The 20,789-nt window shown below is 40.0% G+C and overlaps 1 protein-coding gene across 1 annotated transcript; it reads left to right on the forward strand.

The window, feature by feature from the left end:
• Positions 1-462: 462 nt before the first annotated feature.
• On the forward strand, positions 463-19,698 carry LOC119423630 (G protein-activated inward rectifier potassium channel 1-like). Its single transcript, XM_037691035.1, has 3 exons — positions 463-1,131; positions 18,454-18,670; positions 18,974-19,698. Exons 1-3 carry the CDS (start codon positions 463-465, stop codon positions 19,648-19,650), a joined length of 1,563 nt encoding a protein of 520 aa, XP_037546963.1. The 3' UTR covers positions 19,651-19,698.
• Positions 19,699-20,789: the final 1,091 nt, after the last annotated feature.

Consider the following 20,789-nt stretch of genomic DNA (forward strand, 5'->3'; position numbering starts at 1 on the left):
GGGGCTTATTGGGAAAAATAAAAATAAAATGCAACAAAAGGGAATATGCTGTCTTTCATAATTTAGAGGGTTTTTTTTTCTTTCAATTGATAATTTCTTAACTGATTGATTGGATGAAGGGGAAAAGCCTCAAAGCTCCTCCTGCATGTATACATTTCAGTTATAGAACATCTTTGGGGAAAGGTGCGCACGTGCTGGTGCTGACGTGGATCTGTGCTTTTGTGATTTTGATGTCCCTCACTCAGTGGGGGAGGCTGAAAAGTTCTCCCTCTCTGCGTAAAGCCGCGTGAAGCATTGCGCAGAATCTCTGCTCCTCTAATGACCGAGGCGCGCATCTCTCCATCACCTCAGGATGCGGGTGGCGCGCTCCGCGCTGGTCATGGACGAGCGAAAAGTTGCGCAAAGAGCCTGATCCCGCGCGATCACCGAGCCTTCTGTCTCCGAGCAGGTTCCCCTGACATCATGTCGGCCGTCCGGAGGAAATTCGGCGAGGACCTCCAGGTGGTGGACACCAGCCGGACCGTGACTTTCTCCGCGCCCGTGAAGAGGAAGCGGCAGCGCTTCGTGGAGAAGAACGGCCGCTGCAACGTGCAGCACGGCAACCTGGGCGGGGAGACCAGCAGGTACCTGTCGGACCTCTTCACCACGCTGGTGGACCTCAAGTGGCGCTGGAACCTGCTCATCTTCATCCTCACCTACACCGTGGCGTGGCTCGTGATGGCTTCCATGTGGTGGGTGATCGCGTACATCCGCGGCGACCTGAGCCACGGCGGCCACGACGAGTCCTCCACTCCGTGCGTGGCCAACGTGTACAACTTCCCCTCCGCCTTCCTGTTCTTCATAGAGACCGAGGCGACCATCGGCTACGGCCACCGCTACATCACGGAGAAGTGTCCGGAGGGCATCATCCTGTTCCTCTTCCAGTCGCTGCTGGGCTCCATCGTGGACGCCTTCCTCATCGGCTGCATGTTCATCAAGATGTCGCAGCCCAAGAAGCGCGCGGAGACGCTCATGTTCAGCCAGGACGCGGTGGTGTCGCAGCGGGACGGAAAGTTGTGCCTCATGTTCCGAGTGGGGAACCTGCGGAACAGCCACATGGTGTCCGCGCAGATCAGGTGCAAACTCATCAAGGTAAGACCGACCACACACACACACACACACGCGCGCGCCAAAACTTTAAATTAAATTCACAGGAAGCGCTTTTACGCATGAAAACAATAAGTTGTGTTCTCATTCATTTTCTGTTTACATCCAGAACTGATGGTTCCATCATCAGATAAGGTTTTTATAACTCCCTTCATTTAAAGCTGAATTAACTGCTTTTCTGAACCTCTTTATTTTTTGATAAATCCACCCTCAGTCAGCACAGATGTGTCATGAGGTCAGATTTGTTAAACTGAAGGCCTGCGGGCCAGATACGGCCTGCGTATCTCTTTTATCCGGTCCATGAGAACACACAAACACTGTCCTGGCTTCCTGTCTGGATTGATTTTAAGATTTTATTGCTGGTTTTTAAAGTCTTAAAAGGTCTGTCCTTGTATGTGATCTTCTTAACATCTCTGCTCCAGTCAACCAGTTCTTCGCTCTCAAACGTCCCCAGATCCAAATTGAAGTTCAGAGGCGATCGGGCTTTTGCAATTGCTGCTCCAAAATTGTGGAACAGTTTACTCCTGATCATTTAAATGTGGTGGTACCGAGTGGTTTTCATTAATATTGTTCATAAGGTGCACCAGTTCGTAGATCTTACAAAAATGCTTGGAACATCTGAGACAGGCTTGCAAATTTAGAAAACGGTTTATTAATTTCCATTTTTAGTTATAAATACTTTTTATAAATACTTTCATAAATCAAAAATGTATTTTAAAAGTTATAGTCCAGACTCAGGTGAGTGGTTAATTACCCACGTAACCACAGCGTGAAGAGGAAACCATGTTCCAGAACGAGCTAGTTGTGTAGCTGTGCTGTATTTTATTAACTTTATGTTTTATGAGTGGCACAAAATGTATTTTTTCCCCTATTTTTAATTTAACTTAATTGTAAAGCACTTTGGTCAGTTTTTGTTGTTTTTATATGCTATAGAAATAAACTGACGTTGACATGAGATAATATTTAAAATGTTTTCGGACTCAATACAGTGAGTGTTATTATGGTCTGCTGCTGAAGGCAAACGTTTGCTTTTTGTTTGTGTGATGATTTGTGTTAGCAGAAAATCTCATAAACCAGTGGACAGAAAGAAATCGATGGAGGTGCGTCAATGCTCAATCTCCTTATAAAAATGAAAAATGGTTATAATTCATTTTATTTTGCGGACACTGTGCTAAAATGTGGCGCAACACCAATCCCCTCCTCTGAGGACTAATGGTCACACAACTGGTTTTATTTTTTTTTTGGATCCAAATGCTTTTATTTCAGCAAAATATCTGGATGAATTTTAATGACACTTTACCGCAGTGATCGCGTAATGTACATTTACAGATAATTCACTTTTCCACTTTACCCAATTCAACATGGCCATCACAGATTATTTTTTTTTTCAAATCAACTAAATATTTTTAGCTGATTTGATGGACTGTGATAAAATGTGTTAAGAAATATTTAAAGGCACAAATGACAATGATGTATATCTCTTAAATTTGATTGTAATTTTTAGGGATGCACAATATTGGATTTTTGGCCGATATCCGATATGTCGATATGTTAAACCTTTTTTGGCCGATAACCGATACCAATATTTTTTACTAGGCCACAGAGGCTACATAGCTTTCTCTGCTGTGGAATTAAAATACATTATTCTTCATGGTCTTTGTCAAATTGTCCTGCTACCAAATACAGATGCCAAAAAGTGGACTGAAAATGATGCAACACTTCAACTTGGATTATGTTTAATGTCAAATTTATTCATGACATTTACTCTCTCTAACACAATGACAACACTCAAACAGTGTAAACTTGTACTTTTCACACATCTAAACTCAACCTGTTCACAAGCGACAAGTGAAAAGCGCATAAGTAGTAGTACATTAATAGATATACTTGACATATTCTTAAATTAAAAATTAACTTAAGCCTTTTACATTAGTGAGTGTTTTGGATGGAATGTCCGATATTTAACTGTATCGCTAATATCGGCCGATACTGATACCATGCCGATAATATCGCGCATCCCTATAATTTTTTTTTAATCAATAAGCTAAATTTGATATTCTATATGAAATGTCATTGAGAAATCTTGGTTCTGTATGAATAATTTGACATATTACATCTGAAATGCCTAATTTGTATCGTTTCTCACTAAATACTGACGGAGATTGTCCCACATGTAAGACCAAATTTTTAATTTTGCTGTGAAAGTAAAGTTTGACACCTCGACTTTAGGTCAACCTTAACCTCAAGTGTCCCAACACAAATGGGCATAAAAAAAAAAAAAAAACACTTAAAAATAAGCGATTAAAAGATAGATGAAACCCATTTCTATACTTTCTGGGTGGGCCTCATTGATTGCGATTCTCGAGGCCACTCTTTCCCGAGCATTAAAAAGGCTCCAGCTCTGAAGCACTGAGTTGACAGTGAGCACGCTGTATTTTATTTAAAAAAAAAAAAAAAAAAAAAAAAAAAATCTGAAAATGGTGTCAGCGTTGACAAAAGGCAGACGATGAAAGCAGCAGCAGCAGCGACAGAAGGGAGGAGGAACGCACGTGTCAAACCTCACAACTAAAATAGAGTAGAACTTCAATACTAAACTGTTTTTTTTAAAATTTATTATTATTATTTCCCACTAAGGATAAGGGTTTCTCAGTTTCTCAAACATATTTTTATGCTCCGTTCTGAAAAAAACGAGGCCTGCGTGGAATTATTTCACCGAGGCACTTCACTATAACTTGATGTCCGAAGGGCAGCTTTACTTATTGTGACAGGGAGAGTTCGTAAAGGTAAAAGCAGCGCAATAAGGGTTTTGCATGTGTCCGTGTCTGTACCGTTAGCAAAATATCTGATGAACCACTCAACAGAACTGAATGAAACGTTTCAGAAACTCATCATTGGTTTGACATGTACAACTTAACAGTGCTTGGAGGTAACCAGATGTAACATGGCTGCCACAGCTAAGCGCTATAGGCAGCAAAATGTGGCATATTGGCTTCAAATTTGGTGTGGTAGTAGCTGAGTGTGATTTCCAACTTATACTCTGAGTGCTAATAGATAGTTTGAGATCTGTTTTAAAACGTTGCCGATTATAACTTGACTAAACTGTCTGTTAGCAAAATATTTGATGAACCACTGGATGGATTTTAATGAAACGTTCAAAAAGTAATCAATAGATGTACATTTATAACTGATTAACTTTTGGTGTCAACCCAGTTTAAGATAACTGCCACAACTAGCTGATCCTAGAATATAGAAAAATGTCTGTAACTCTGTCAAATTTACAGAAATTAAGCTAAAATTTGACTTGGTAATAGCTGAGCATCATCCCTAACTTAAACTTTGAGCTTGAAAGATTATGCACAACCATTGCTTGAAACTTTGGCAATTGTTGTTTGAGTTAACCCTGTTTGTCTGTTAGCAAAACATCCCCATTACTGCTTGAAATATTTAAATGAAAAGCCCAGAAAGTAAGTAATGGTTGTAGGTCTGCAACTGATTAACTTTTGGAGTCAACCCAGTTCAAGATGATAACAGCAGATGATTGAAATGTGTGTGCACAAAACTGGCTATACCTCTGGGAATTTTGCAGATATTGAGCTCCAGTTTGTCGTGGTAGTAGCTGAGAGTCATTCATAAAACATACTCTGTGTGCTAATAAATCCTGCAAGATCACATGTTGCATGTACTATTTTCAAGGTTTGACCAAAGTAACTTTAACATGAAAGGTGGCGGGTGATACACAGTCCTTCAAGTAATGTGTGACTATTGGTATAATTTAATGTTTTTCTAATGCCTTCTGTTTTTCATTTTTGATGAAAAATCATCAGAGAATAAAACGTGTCTCATTTGATGGATTATAACTGAAGTTCTTCCTTAAAAAGCGTATATCTCACTTAGTTATTCTTTTAGAAAGAGGAGCCTGGAAAGGCAAAGAAAAATACGGGCTCTTGATTGCAACTAATTAACAAACCGTCCCAGAGTTTAATCATGAAATACATTTTAGTATCATCAACTTTTCTCCGTCCACAGAGGACACTTATTACATTCAGACACTTTCACACTCACTTATTGTTCTCTCTAATTCAGCTTGTGCTCTTTGAAAAGAAATGGTGAAAAAAAAAATATTACAATTTTTTGGCCTAAACTCTGAATTTATGTAAGAATCTTCTTCCAAATGTTCAGGCTGCTGTTAAATACACCATATTATATTAAATTATACTTTATTATTGTTAAACGCAGGCGTTCTCAAACTTTTTAGGTTCGGGGACCCCTTACAGGGGAGAAAAAGTTTCAGGGACCCCCTCATAACCCTCATGTTTATTAAATAATTTTCTTCAGTTTGTCTATTTAATGCAGTGGAAAAAATTGTGTAACATAAAAACTTCAGACCTGTTCTGTTAATACAATTTGTATACTTTTAAACATGGTGTATTTTTCATTCACTACACAGTTAATTAATTTTTTTTTATTTCAACTTCCAAAAATTACACTTTTGAGAAAATTAACACAATAATAATAATAATGAACATAAATGTATCGCCTCTTCTTCATATTATTACATTAAACTCTTTACATAAAAGTGAACAGAATTATAACAGCAGTATAATCATATTAAGTAACAGGGCTGAGTTTGTAAACCGATCGATGCTGGAACACAAATAGCGAGTGGGGTGAAGGTGGTTGTGAGAGGGGGGCGTCTGGGGGTCATCCCCCAGAACATTTTGAATAAAGTAGATGTGATTTCCTGCATTTTGGTGTATTTTAATAGGTTGTTAAACATCTACGTGCTTGTAAAAAACAAACAAGCAAAAAACAAACTTTTTTTTTTTTTTTGGCCAACCCCCAAGCACTGGTTTGCGGACCCCCGTGGGTCCAGGGGGGACCCAGTATGAGAACCACTGGTTCAGCGTACAGTAAATCTTATATCCTTGTATACTGCTTCTTTTTTATAATTTATATTTTTGCTATTTTGGGGTGTAACGGGGACCTTGAGTGCACAATTTCGTTCCACCTCATGTACCACATGTGATGAGAATGACAATAAAGAACCTTGAACAAAGGTACAAAGTTCTTTATAAGTAAATAAAAATAAGAACAAAGTGGTTTCTATCTACACTGCACAGAAAGTAAACCATGTCACATAACAAGGGAGGTTTTTATTTTTATTTATTCATTTATTCATTCATTAAAAAGAAACAAACAAAACAAATTCATTGAAAAAAAAACATTGAATGAAAAGGGTGCAGAAAGAAGAAAAAAAAATTCTTATAATATCTGCCCCTTATTAAAAAAAATAAAAAAAATAATTTTAATCAAATAAACAACTCAGGCTTGAACAATCTCCTAATTAAAAACAGAAACATCAGGCATCCTTCACCTGGCACCATATCTTCCTAACAATTTTACCTTAATCATCTTTTTAAACATATAAATTGTTTTATAATTTTTTATGGTGATATGAAGGTAATTCCACAATCCTACTCCCTGATCTACAACGCAGCTCCTTCAGACTAGTTCTAAATGGAGGTTTTACAAACATTTCCATTCCCTTAAGGTAATAATGAATCTCTTTTTTAACAAATTTTAATTGGACATTTGAGAGTAATATTTTTTATGAGCTTTATACATGACTTGCAAAATACCATATTCAACCAAATTATAAAATTTTAATAATTTCAACTGATGAAATAATAAATTTGTTGGGTGATCATAGCACTTCCTACTAATAATTCTTATAGCGCTTTTTTGTAAAATAAAAATAGGATTTGTAATTGTTTTGCATGCTTTCCCCCAAACTTCAATAAAATAGATTAAATACGAAACAATCATTACATTATAAAATATATACAAATCTTCGTCATTTAAAAACTCTTTTAATTTATACAGTAATTGATTTTGCTATTTTTATTCTTAAATAATTAACATGAGATTTCCCTGTCAGCTTCTCATCAATAACAACACCCCAAAATTTTATTTAATTAACTCTATGAATTTCAATACTGTCAATTTTAAATGGGACTTCAATAATTTTCTTTGTTTTTGCCTAATTTAATGATAACTTATTAAGTTGGAACCAAGTTTGTATTTTTACGAATTCTGCCTGTATCATCTCTAACATCCGTTCAATATCTTCACCCGAACAAAAAAATATGGTATCATCTGCAAATAAAACACACACTTCAAAAAGCCCCGACACATCAACCAGATCATTCGCATACAAAATAAACAACTGTGGTCCCAACACAGAGCCCTGAGGAACTCCACAGCCATTAACACAAAAATCTGATCTTACATCGTTTACCTGTACAAATTGTCTCCTATTATTCAAATAACTGGATACCCACTGTAGTGCTAATCCTCTAATGCCATATTTATTCAGTTTTTCTAGGAGAATGGTGTGGTCAGTAGTGTCGAAGGCCGTTTTTAAATCAACAAAAACACTAACACAATATTGTTTTTGATCAACAACAGTTATCTTTTGTATTAGTTCCACGAGAGCCATTAATGTTGAATTAGTTGCTCTAAACCCATATTGACTATTACTTAAAATATTCTATCTACGAATCGATCTAATCTGTTTACAAACAATTCTCTAATAATAAAGTTAAGTAACGTAGAGCTATTATTGTACCTGATCAGTATAGGTTTGTTTTGCCATCATTTGACTGTGGCAGGCAAAGAACTATTAAAAACCTCGTACTATGAGATGATGATGCTGTCTGCTCTACTGTGTCTCAGGTTAGGATCCTCTCCATCAGTCCTCCATAGGTGTGGGTGAGGGGGTTTCTGGTTCAGACCTGCTTTCCTGAGCAGCCTAATGCAGTGAAGCCTTTGCTGTGCTCTTTTCACTGTGGCTGTGGAGCGGAGCTCTTACAGAATTATTCCAGACGTTTTTATCCAGTTGTTTTATTTGGCGCTGTAAGTCCAAGCGAAACGGCTGCTGCTGTATTGTTGTAGATTAGATTTACAACCGAGATCCTTCGACGGCTCGGTCCTGCCTTCACCTCTCAGCTTTAATGGACCTGAATGATGAATTACTGCAGGAACTTTTGTTTGTTTGAAATGCTTTCTCTCCGGTTTTTATTTTTCTGATTTTAATCTGAAACATATTCGGCTTTCGTTTAGAGATTTACATATTTGGGATGAATCTGATTAGGCACTCATGTCGGTAATTTAAAATATGAAAATGATCAATAAATTAAGTCCCAGCGTACTTTGAAGAGATGCATATTGCCTGCCTCATTTCATGACAACAATTTCAATTCAAGCCACATCTCATAAGCCTTGTAATGCTTGGATTATGGGTTGAGATTGACTTTCAGATATACCACATAAACATTACCTCCCTATCTGTACTTTTGAACAGGTTAAAGACATTTTTGTGTTGGCAGAGTTTCATTAGCTATGGCAGCCATCTTGAATTGTACAACTCAAAATGTCAAACATGTGTCGATATAAATTGATTGATTAATTTCTGAAAGTTTCATTTGAACACATGCAATGGTTCTTGAGATAATCTGCTAACAGACATACACACATATTCTTAACATTTAATGCCAAAGTTTTAAGCACTGATGCCATGCAATGAAAAGCCCTCTGAATATGTGTTTGGGAAGGACTTTCAGCTACTACCACACCAATTATTAGCTCCATAGCTGTAAAATTGACTGTTTTGATGTAGCCTTTTTTTATTAGCCAACGTTGAACTGTGGTGGCCACCATAAATTAAGATAGCTCCAAAAATTTAACGATATGTAGATGTGCATCCAGTAACTGTTTTCTGAAAGTTTAGCTAAAATCCATTCAGTGGTTTGTGAGATATTGTGCTAACAGACACAGTTGATTCCAATAGTTAATGACAATGTTTAAAAAAACAGATCTTGTTCGATCAGTTAGCGTTTAAAGCTGCCAACGCGCCAAATTTGAGCTCAGCGTGTCCTCGTCACCTCTCAGTGCTGCTCTCCGTTAACGCTCAGCTCAAGGTCACTGTCAGCCGTGGTGTTCTCAAAGTGCACTCGGAGAAATGAGGCGTGGCGCAGTAAATCCTAATGAACACAGCGTAAACGCTCTGTGACACGGCAGCAGCAGTTAGTTACTGTGATCACCGGGTTCAGGCACGGGCTGTAAATTCTTAACGGGCTTGGATACTTTGGATTTTGGGCATAGAATAAAAGTCAAAGCAGTTCGAATAAACAAAGTGATGAAATTAGAACAAGTTCATGTTATCTGGAGTGGAAGGGACGTAGATAACAAGTCTCACTGTTAGCTTGGGCCTTTTGACGATTAGCAGTAAAGTCTGTTTTGCTCTTCTCAAGTTTCCCCAAAACTCATTTTATAAATTAGACAATCCTGCAGATCAGTGTGGCTGTTTATAGTCACCTCACAGTAAGAAGAGTCTCATTTATATCTCTACAATAATAAAATGCATGTGTATTTTTTACTCCAAAAAACAATCATGTTGGTGATTCCAAACGTATATTAGTACAGTATTTTCCGCCGTAAACGTCACACTGCCCTATAAATCGCATCAGTCCAAATATGTCTAATAAAGTGGAAAAATCCATATACGTCGCATCTATTATGCGTCACCGCTGACAACGGAAACGTGGGCCGAAACTGGAAATGTGGGCCGGTGTTGTGCCAAAAATCGATTGGCTGCCAAATGGCGGCCACAGGAGCGTGCACGGGAGGACTTGAACAAGAATTTAACAAGATTAACTCTTAAAAACAATTATTTGTTTGCTCGAAATTATAGTAAAGGTGTGTCTCAGTCTAACTTTTGCTTAACAAATACACTTTGATGGTCAAATCAGCTGTATTTCAAAAATCGATACGCGGAAGTAGGAATGCGCAGAGGGATGAGTCGCTGCACATTTCTTCAAAATTTAACAAGATAACCACCTAAAAACAATTATTTGTTTGCTCGACTTTATAGTAAAGGTGTGTCTCAGTTGAACTTTTACTTAATAAATGCACTTCAATGGTCAAATCAGCTGCATTTCACCGGTGCGGCGCAGCAAATTCAAGCTAGTTTGACGGTTGCTCCAGGCAGACGACGGAGGCAGGCTAAGGCAAACCGATTGTGTCATTAATAGCCACTATTACCTATTACATGACACAACGGCATGACATACTACTCGAGTGCCATCTATCGGCTGAAAATGGTAGTGTTCAATATTTTCAGTCAGAATGAATGAAAACGGTCCTATCTCAGCCAAAAATTGGTTTAAAATATTGGAAAAAAAATCCAAAAAATACGTCACTTTGGTGTGTAAGACGCAAGGGAATGCAAATTATGCAAAAAAAACATGACTTATAGGGCGAAAAATACGGTAGTCAGTTTTCATTGTGTCATGTCTGTGATTAACCGGCATACAGTTCAGGGTGTAGCCGTCGTTTCTTGTTCCAGTCCCTCAACAACCCTGAACACAGAGTTTATAAAAAACGAGGGAATGAACAAGTGTCAGCAGTTTGGTGTCAATTTATCACCTTCTAGCTTTCATTACGTCAGTGCTTCTAGTGGTCTTTCACTGGATGGTTTCATACAGGATGTAATGTGTGTCACAAATGGTTGTAGTTGGATCTAAGGAAGCAAGATCACAGTAAAGTTAAATTATGACAGGAATCCTTAGACAGCATACAATATGCCAACAAAACTTACTGTCCGTAAGAACCTCTCTAAGACTGAGAAAAATCAGGAAGCGTAGGAGACAAGTGTGCTGATGTTTAATGAAAGATACCAGTGGTGGATGCAAAACTGAGAACATGGACTGTTTTGGGCTTCTAGCGACAATAATACAATAGCAAAATCCAAAAGTAACCAAAAATACCATCCATCCATCCATTCATTATCTTTTACCCGCTTCTTCCATTTTGGGTCAGGGGAGTCGCTGGTGCCCATGTCCAGCAATCACTGTGTGAGGGGTGGGGTACACCCTGGACAGGTCTTCAGTCCATCACAGAGACACACAGAGACAAACGAGACAAACAAACATTCACTCTCTCACTCTTCCCACAGACCAAAAACATGCATGTTAGGCTGATTGGTAACTCTAAATTGTCCTTTGGTGTGAGTGAGAGAGTGAATGGTTGGTTGTCTCTATGTGTCCCTGTGATGGACTGGAGACCTGTCCAGGGTGTCACCCACAGTGATAGCTAGATATGGGCACCAGTGACCCCCATGATCCAGAAAAGAAGAATTGTTCATTAATGAAGCATGGAATGCAGGGGTGCAGCAACACCTGCAACACAAACGGGATATGAAAAAAAGAAAATGCAACTGATTCTTAGCAAGAAAAGAAAAAGCAGTGAACTGCAGCAATGTCAGACTAAACTAAACTAGACAGGAAGTGAGTGGCAGCTGGGTGGTGTCCATCACTATTTCAGTAGGCTGGTCCACAGCAGGAGATGGGTGGTAAGGAGCAGCAGAAGACAGACATGTCAGCATCAACGGCAACATCTGCCACTGACAACCTCTGAAAGACAAGAAGAAAGACAGGATAACTGAAGGAAGAAGGAACAGAAAGGATTAAATTTGCTTCAGTTTTGTTGTGGGGACATTAAGAATGGCAGCTCGAATCCAACATCTGAGTGGGACGACTTTTCCTGACAAACACCAAGATGAATGTGCAACAGCCCATCTTAAAACTTCCATTTATATCATTTGGGTTTCTTTGCATCAATCTCACACACACATATGCACACACACAATCAATGTTGCAGGCAGGGGGAAGTGAGTCAATGGGGAATAAGCTCTGCTTTCACTCAACCAGGCTCTCAGGTGGCTTGGTAAAATAAGCACTTTGTCCATATCAGGACCTCTTTCAAACACCATTAATTTCCCCCTGTGGCTCTGACTGTTCAGCAGCAGGAAGAGAACACACAAGGCTTTCACCTTGGTAAACCATTCAGTGCTAAACACGTGTCCATGTCCTTGGTGGAGGTATAATGTAGTCGCACTGTGAAATGCTAAAGTGAATCTGGGAAGAAAATATTTAAAACTTGACAGAACAATCAGACGCCTTTATCCAAACACCTCGTTTCAAAATGTCAGTTTAAAAACTCTGACGTGGCACCAAATGAATGAGTAAATACTCAAGTCCTAACCAGATATATTTTCTCGTGACATTCATTTAGTTGTTTTTCATTTCTTTAACGTCACCTGCTGGCAAAAGGTGAGGGTAGACTGTATTGTTTTGTGTCTCTTATCAAAATGTCTCACAAACAGCTGGATTAATCCAAATGACACCTGCAGTCATTTAATGTACAACTACTACTGAATAATCATTGGACTCAACATGATTCAAGATGACTGCGACCTTAAAAAATAAAATAAATAATGCAGGGGAACAGTGGCTCAGTTGATAGAGCTGTTGCCTCTCAGCGAGATGGTCGCTGGATCAAATCCTGGCTGGGGGTCTTTCTGGGTGGAGCTTACATGTTCTGTCCGTGCATGCATGGGTTTTCTCCAGGTACTGCAGTTTCCTCCCACAGACCAAAAACATGCATGTTAGGCTGATTGGTAACTCTAAAAAATTGTCCCTAGGTGTGAGTGAGAGAGTGAATGGTTGTTTGTCTCGTTTGTCTCTATGTGGCCCTGTGATGGACTTGCGACCTGTCCAGGGTGTACCCCGCCCCTCGCACAGTGATTGCTGGACATGGGCACCAGCGACCCCCGTGACCCAAAATGGAACAAACGGGTAAAGAAAATGGATGGATGGATGGATGCAGGGGAACAGTGGCTCAGTTGATAGAGCTGTTGCCTCTCAGCGAGATGGTCGCTGGATCAAATCCTGGCTGGGGGTCTTTCTGGGTGGAGCTTACATGTTCTGTCCGTGCATGCATGGGTTTTCTCCAGGTACTGCAGTTTCCTCCCACAGACCAAAAACATGCACGTTAGGCTGATTGGTAACTCTAAATTGTCCCTATGTGTGAATGGTTGTTTGTCTCTATGTGTCCTTGTGATGGACTTGTGACCTGTCCAGGGTGTCCCCCAGACATGGACACCATTGAACCCCGCAACCTGAGAAGGAAGCATCGGGTAAAAGATAATGGATGGATGGAAAGAATGCAAGAACTGAATGTTGAGCTTTCTTGTGATTAAAGCTGAAGCGGTGCGTTCATTGTCATATCGCAAATAGTCTCAAGTGTATGATGTCATCATGCAGTGACACTTGACATTTAACCACTGTCATCAAAATGTAGCAACAAGTCATTCCTCAAATCCCACCTGAACATGTAATAATGGTCCAATTTCAAAAGATTTATTTGAAACTCAACAAAGTTAAGACAGTTTCTTTGTGTTGAAACGTTTCGTCTTTCATCCAGAAGACTTCATCAGTCCGAGGAGCCCCAACAAATTCAGTCCCTATGGTAGCTCACTCACATAGTGGGCCAACCAGTTTGATGGTGATAAGATGGTTTTTGGAGTCCACCCTCTCCCCCGCTGACTCCTCAGAGGCGGACAGGGTCAAAGTGGTTCAAAACATCAAAGTTCATGCGCAATAATTGAGGTAAAAAATCCAACAAAGTTAAGTCAGATCCTCTGAATGATTTTTTTTTTTTGTGTTGAAATGTTTCAGCAAAAGAAACCATCCAGAGGATCTGACTTAACTTTGTTGGATTTTTTTTTTACCTGAATTACTGAGCATGAACTTTGATTTTATGTTAAACCAAAGCTTTTTTTTTGTTGCCATGGGTCAAATGTTGGATGGGATGAGAACCAGCACCTCCAAATCTGAAGCCTTGATCCTCAACCAGAAAAGGGTGGGTTGCTCTCTTCAGGTCGAGAGTGAATTTCTTCCTCAAGTGGAGGAGTTCAAGTATCTTGGTGTTTTGTTCACGAGTGAGGGAGGAATGGAGTGTGAGATTGGCAGACGGATTGGTGCAGCGTCTGCAGTATTACGGACTCTGTACCGGTCCGTTGTGGTGAAGAGGGAGCTGAGCTGTAAGGCAAAGTTCTCTGTTTACCGGTCGGTCTATGTTCCTACCCTCACCTGTGGTCATGAACTTTGGGTAGTGACTGAAAGAATGAGATTGTGGACACAGGCAGTTGAAATGAGTTTTCTCTACAGGGTAGCTGGACTGTCCCTCAGAGATAGGGTGAGAAGTTCAGTTATCCGGGAGAGACTCGGAGCAGAACTGCTGCTCCTTCACATGAAGAGGTGCCAGTTGAGGTGGTTCACATCTGGTAAGGATGTCCCCTGGGCTCCTCCCTAGGGAGGTTCTTCGGGCATTTCCGACTTGGAGGAGACCCCGGGAAAGACCCAGGACACGCTGGAGAGACTAAGTCTCTCGGTTGGGAACACCTTGGGGTCCTCCCAGAAGATCTGGAAGAGGTGGCTGTGGAAAGAGAGGTCTGGGCCTCCCTGCTCAAGCTGCTGCCCCCACGACCCGCCTTCAGAACAAGCGGAAGATAATGGATGGTTGGATGGATGAGTCAAATGTTTGCATGTTCACTCTGCTTTTATTGGGTTTCTTTGCAAAATAGAAACCAAATAAATTAAAATGAAGCTAAAATGTTTTAGACATGAGGAGCCATTGATTAGTGTGACTTTTTAATGCAGTTCCAACTTTATAACCATTTTTTTGTTGACCACCTAATGGTAAATGAAAAAAAAAAAAAACAACCCGGCTGACCTTGCTCGTTGAAATTCCTGATCTGACTTCAGCAGACGTGTAACATAGGCTCTCTGTCTACGTATTATGGAAACACTGATGCAGCATGATGGGTGACACTTCCCCCCCACAAAGGCGAGCCAGGGATCTGTGGGCACAGACGTCTTCCTGTGAAATGTCACACCCTTCTGTCCTCAACATCACTGTGAATACAAATGGCAGCCTGTTTGCCATCTGTGGACTGAGTGGCCAGGAAGGTGACTCAAGTTGACATTAGGCAAAAGAATAAAGTAATTGAATTCAGACACAACACAATATAACTCAATACTTCCCATTAGTGGAGTCAGTTTGGCCGCTATTGGCTTTTTAATCCCTTTATCATGTATTTCCTTTAAATTTAAAGGATATTTCATTCACCTTCTGGGTGAAACACATGTTCCTTTGTGTATTTTAAACTCAACAAAATGAATGGCTTGCAGTTGACAATGATGACTAATCTTCTTGTCTCATACTCCTTTGAGGCCTTGGCTCAGTCCAGTGCTCTCAGCTAACACCAAAACGACTTCTTTACTTAATGGATCTTCCTTGGAATGCAATGATCTTGTCTTGAAACATCATTGTTGACATAGTCCGTTTTTCTGTTTATTCATTTAGTTCCTTGAGTTTATCTCACTCTTGTTTCTTTCGTGGTTCATTTTTCTGTCTTTAGGGTTCTGTTACTTGTGTTTCCCCATCAGTTTAGATCCTTATCCTTTATTTGTGTTTTTCTACTTCATTATGTTTATTTAGTATTCTTGTGTAGGTCATGCTTCTGTTTTCCCGTCCTCCTTGTGCATTTGCCTATTTACCCTTTGTCACTTTCCTCTGTGTTTTTCCAGTAAGTCTACCACCCTCACCTGTCCCTAACCAGCAATCATCCCAGGTTGTTTCTATTTCCCACTTACCTCTGTTCTATTTATTCAGTCTCTGTTCCACCATTCAGCATTATTTGATCTCTATGCCACAAGGTTTCATATCTTCTTCATCCCCCCCGATCGTTTGAGTTTTTGTATTAGTTAGTTTTTTCTGCTGCGTAAGCCTTTTGTTTTGTTTTGTTTAAATAAAGATTTTTCTTTTTTTTACTTTAACCTTTGAGCTCTCTGCATCAGTCTGTATTTGGGTCCAATCCTTAGCAAACCCTATAATTGTGAGTTTCAATGCAGTTTTATGGGAAATTTGGGAGAATGTTGATTTTTACATGGGGTGGAACAGTGCGTCAGTTGGTAGAGCTGTTGCCTCTCAGCGAGAAGGTCGCTGGTTCAAATCCCAGCTGGGGACCTTTCTGGGTGGAGTTTGCATGTTCTCTCCGTGCATGTGTGGGTTTTCTCTGGGTACTACAATTTCCTCCTACAGACCAAAAACATGCATGTTAGGCTGATTGGTAACTTTAAATTGTCCCTAGGTGTGAGAGTGTGAATGGTTGTTTGTCTCTTTGTGTCCCTGTGATGGACTTGCAACCTGTCCAAGATGTACCCTACCTCTTGCACAGTGATAGCTGGAAAAAGGCACCAGTGACCCCCGTGACCCAAAAAGGAAGAAGCGGGTAAAATATAATGGATGCATAGATTATGGATGGATTTTTACATGGGATTTCAGTTATTTGCAAGCACAAGCAGCAATCCAGCTTCTTGCACAATTTGGATACTTCTGGAAGAAATATAATATTTCTACTAGAATTACCATGTAAGGGAAACGTAACAGAGAAGTAAAGTTTTTTTTTTTGACGCACTATTACTAAGACGCCCTGAAATTGTTGAGACTGGTGTTGTTTTAATGCAGCACCCATTCACTTTGGCCTTGGGCCTGCTGGAGCCAGTCATTGGCTCATCATTGAGGTCAGAAGTAAACTCTTTCTTCAAACTGAAGCCGTGCAAAGAGCGAACAGATAAAATATAAATTATTTACAGCCTTTCTTTTAACCAAACCATTATTATATTTAAGTGGTACCACTATACAGCATTAGCACTGCAAGTAAAACTCGAAGATAAGGAAATGTGTCTTTCCTCTTTACTATCATCCCGTCCTTCAATAGGTCGGGATGCTTGAAGCAAACTTTAACAGCTGTAATGTCTTTAAGTTTACAGGCATCTCTCCATCTGCTATTGGACAATGAAATAACTCCCTTTATGCATAATCTGTCTCATATTACAGAAGGAAATTACATTTTATAGCAATTTCATGCAACCTTTAACACTTATTTTATTATGCGCGAATCAGCCCATTAAAAAAATGCAGTAGGCAGGAGCTTTGGATAAAAATCTCTCAAAGTGGTGTTATCTTCCTGACATAATTAGTTTGTCTGACAAAATGACTCTGTAGACTGAAAACCTGTCACCCATGGTGTTAGAAAATAAAAAAAACAAAAGCGTTGCTTTGAATTTTAGAGAAGTTAATTCAGTGCCTTATTCATCTTTTAAGGCATGTATATTTTGACAATTTATAGCAGGGGTGTCAAACCCACTTACAGAAGGGGGCCACAATTAAAACCTTTTTCGAACTAAGGGCCAGTTTCAGAATCTACATTAACTCAAGTGAGATACTCGACACCTTTTCTTGGTTGTAGGTTCCTCAACTAGACTTTGATTGGTCTCATTTGATGTTCTCTGTTGCACTTTTGACATCATAATCAAAGATTACTGAAAACATTCAAATATAAAAGTATTTTATGTTTAACATTATCATCTTGGGGGGCCAGATAAGATGTCCACGAGGGCCACATTTGGCCCCCGGGCCTTGAGTTTGACACATGTGATTTATAGGAACTACTCAAATTTTCTTTTTTAGCAAGAGGAGCAAAATAGATCACGGTGTCAAGGTTCTTTATTGTCATTCATATCAGATGTGACACATGAGGTGGAATGAAATTGTGTACACAGGATCCCAGTTACATCCAACAATAGCAAAAACATAAATTGTAAAATAGACAGCAATAAGGAGCTATGATCTAAACTAAGAAATACACTAAACACTAATAGTGCAAAACAATACACCAACAACAACAGCCCGGACATGAGTCTGTATGAGTAGATGAATACGTATGAATACAGCAGCATGAAATAATCAGCAGCATGAGATCAGCAGCATGGATAATCAGCAGCACAAGTGATTTTTTTTTTCCCCACAGTGATAATCCTGGTTAGGGATTTATGAGTAGAAGCTGTTCCTCAGTCTAGTGGTTTAATGTTTCTGTTCAATGCCCTGAGGCGACTTCTGTTGTGACTTGGTGCTATATAAATAAATTGAATTGAATTAATGCTCTGCAACCTTCTGCCTGAGGGCAAAAAGTGTGTGTGCTGGGTGAGTGGGGTCCTTCATGATGCAGGCGGCCCTCTTCCTGCATCTGAAGGTGTAGTGATGGTGGGAAGGCTGACTCGGTCTTCTGTGCCCCAATGGTTAGGTTAGATTAGTGTCACGATGTTGACTGTACGATAAATATAAAGTTAAATGGGACTGGAAATGTCTCAGAGTGTTTGAAAACTGGATGTAACCTCAAAGCAAACTTTTTCAAAATTCAGTTATATTCAGGTTAATTAAAAATAATATATTTCCTAAAACCTCTGTACAAAATAATGACTAAAATGTAGTTACTGTACTTCTTTTGGTAAGATAAATGTAAATGTAACTCCCTAATGTTCTGATTACTTGTGCTTCCAGTCCCGGCAGACCCCAGAGGGAGAGTTCCTGCCCCTGGACCAGTGCGAGCTGGACGTAGGTTTTGGCACGGGGGCGGACCAGCTATTCTTGGTGTCACCTCTCACCATCTGCCATGAGATCAACACCAACAGTCCGTTCTTTGATCTGTCACAGCGCTCACTCATGAACGAGCAGTTTGAGATTGTTGTCATTCTAGAGGGCATCGTGGAAACCACAGGTCAGAGTACATTCTTATTTTCTAATTTCTCTCTTTTAGAACTGGATAAGCACACTTGTTCCTAATCATTTGCTTCAGCAACATTTATCTTAGATATAAAATATTGAACATAACATTTAATTTCACGGTTTTAATTATTCAATTGCACAAGCTTGTATCCATCACGGCTGCATTTTTTATTTGTTTTTGCATGTCTCTTTTCCCTAGAGCACTTCAACACTCCTCATTTACTTTATTTATAACATTATTTATCATTTTCTTGTATTAAACACTGTTTCACTTGGTGGCTTTCCTCCAATATAGGTATGACATGCCAGGCGAGGACATCTTACACCGAGGATGAAGTATTGTGGGGCCATCGCTTCCTCCCTGTCATGTCACTAGAAGAGGGCTTCTTCAGAGTAGATTACTCCCAATTCCACAACACTTTTGAGGTCCCCACGCCTCCGTACAGTGTTAAAGAGCAGGAGGAGAAGAACTCATTGACGTCACCCAATCCTCTGCCTGTTGCACCATCTCTTCCCTCTCCTCTGCTGGGTAACAGTGGCCGGGGAGGCCGCAGGGAAAGGCTCCTGTCAGCAGACCATGCAGACCACATGCATTTGGAGGATCAAGCTTACAGGCTGCCTAATAAACTCCAAAGAATGAGCTCCACTAAGGAGGAGCACCTGTGGAGGGCGCTAAAGACAGGGTCTGCCATACCAGGGGGTAAAGCCTCCAGCACTGGAGACCTGTCTCTTAGTATTCAGAGGTTTAGGTCCAGCTCCATCCCCGTGGTCAGGCAAGGACATCTGGAGGAACAGGTCCAACTGTTGTCCTTGGATGGAGATGCTGAGGATGTTGATCTGGAGAAACACAGACTTCCAGCAGTTAGCACCATCTCCACTCCAATTCCAGCGCCAGTCCAAGTTCCTCTGGCAGGGAGTCGACCCGAAGACAACCTGCCCGCCAAACTGCGTAAAATGAACGCAGATCGCTGACTTCTACTTGTAAGAATAAAAGCTCAAATAGGCTTGATGGGCATTGAATGTAAGACTACTGTGAAATACATTTTATATATATATTTTCAGCAAGTTTTGTTTAATATGCTACATTAAAATAAAATGTCTCTACTTAGTAGTGGAGTGCTGCGAATAGGACAACACTAATAAGCCATCCATCCGTTCATACTGTGAGTCAGTTTTGAAAGATCACCATCTGTGCCCCCCCCTCCACTTCTTAACACGTTCCTCCATGTGCTTGTTTTTAAAAAAAATTATTATTAATTAACACGTCAATCTTCACAGACTGTACTTTTTCTGTTTAAAAAAAAACACTGAACAGGCAAGCAAATGAGCAGAAATGACCATTTGCTAAATCTACTTCCCCTAAAAACACTGATGAGAAACGAATTGTTTGGCTTTGCACGCTACCAAGCTAGCTAGCTTTATATTTTTGTCTTCATGCCAAAGCGGAGTAACTGGCATTGAGGGTGGTGTTCTTCCAGAGGAAGAGAAAGGGGGAGAAAAAAGAGATGGGAAGCTTTTTCTTACGGAATTAAAGTAAATTCATTCAAATGAGCAGCGAGTTCAGGAAAAAACGCTTAACTGCAGAATTAGCTTGGTGCTATTCTGAGTAGGCTTTTTGTTTTAAAGGGATGGCCGACTAGTAGGAACAACAGGTCTTATTTTACCATAAAACAATTCTAGGCTGTTTAATTTTTAGAAGTATTCAAAAATATGTCAAGAGGACTTTGCCATGTTGTTTACACTGCAGTGCATTCTGGGTAAATGACGGGTTGCTCCATTGCAAGCCCCATCAGCTCTTTTAATTTGAACAGAGGGGACTGCAGAAATTACACAGCATATAAATGAAAATGAGGAGGTCGAATGGATGAAGAGGAGAGAGTTGGACAGAAGAGCTGGCGTTTGTGCAGCTGGTGCTTGTAAAAGCCAACCTGAAGAGAGAGCTTATGCTGCAAAGGGCTCCGCTTAGTACCACGCACTGTTCAATATTAGTGGCAGGATCTAAACATATTCTCAGAAATATTAGAATACTGCACTACACATTATCTGACTCGAGACACTCTGTTGTGACTTTACCCATCAATCCATCCCTTATGCCGTTTGTCTTAATTTGG

This window comes from Nematolebias whitei, chromosome 17 (assembly GCF_014905685.2).
Source record: "Nematolebias whitei isolate Nwh7 chromosome 17, NemWhi1, whole genome shotgun sequence".
Taxonomy (NCBI): domain Eukaryota; kingdom Metazoa; phylum Chordata; class Actinopteri; order Cyprinodontiformes; family Rivulidae; genus Nematolebias; species Nematolebias whitei.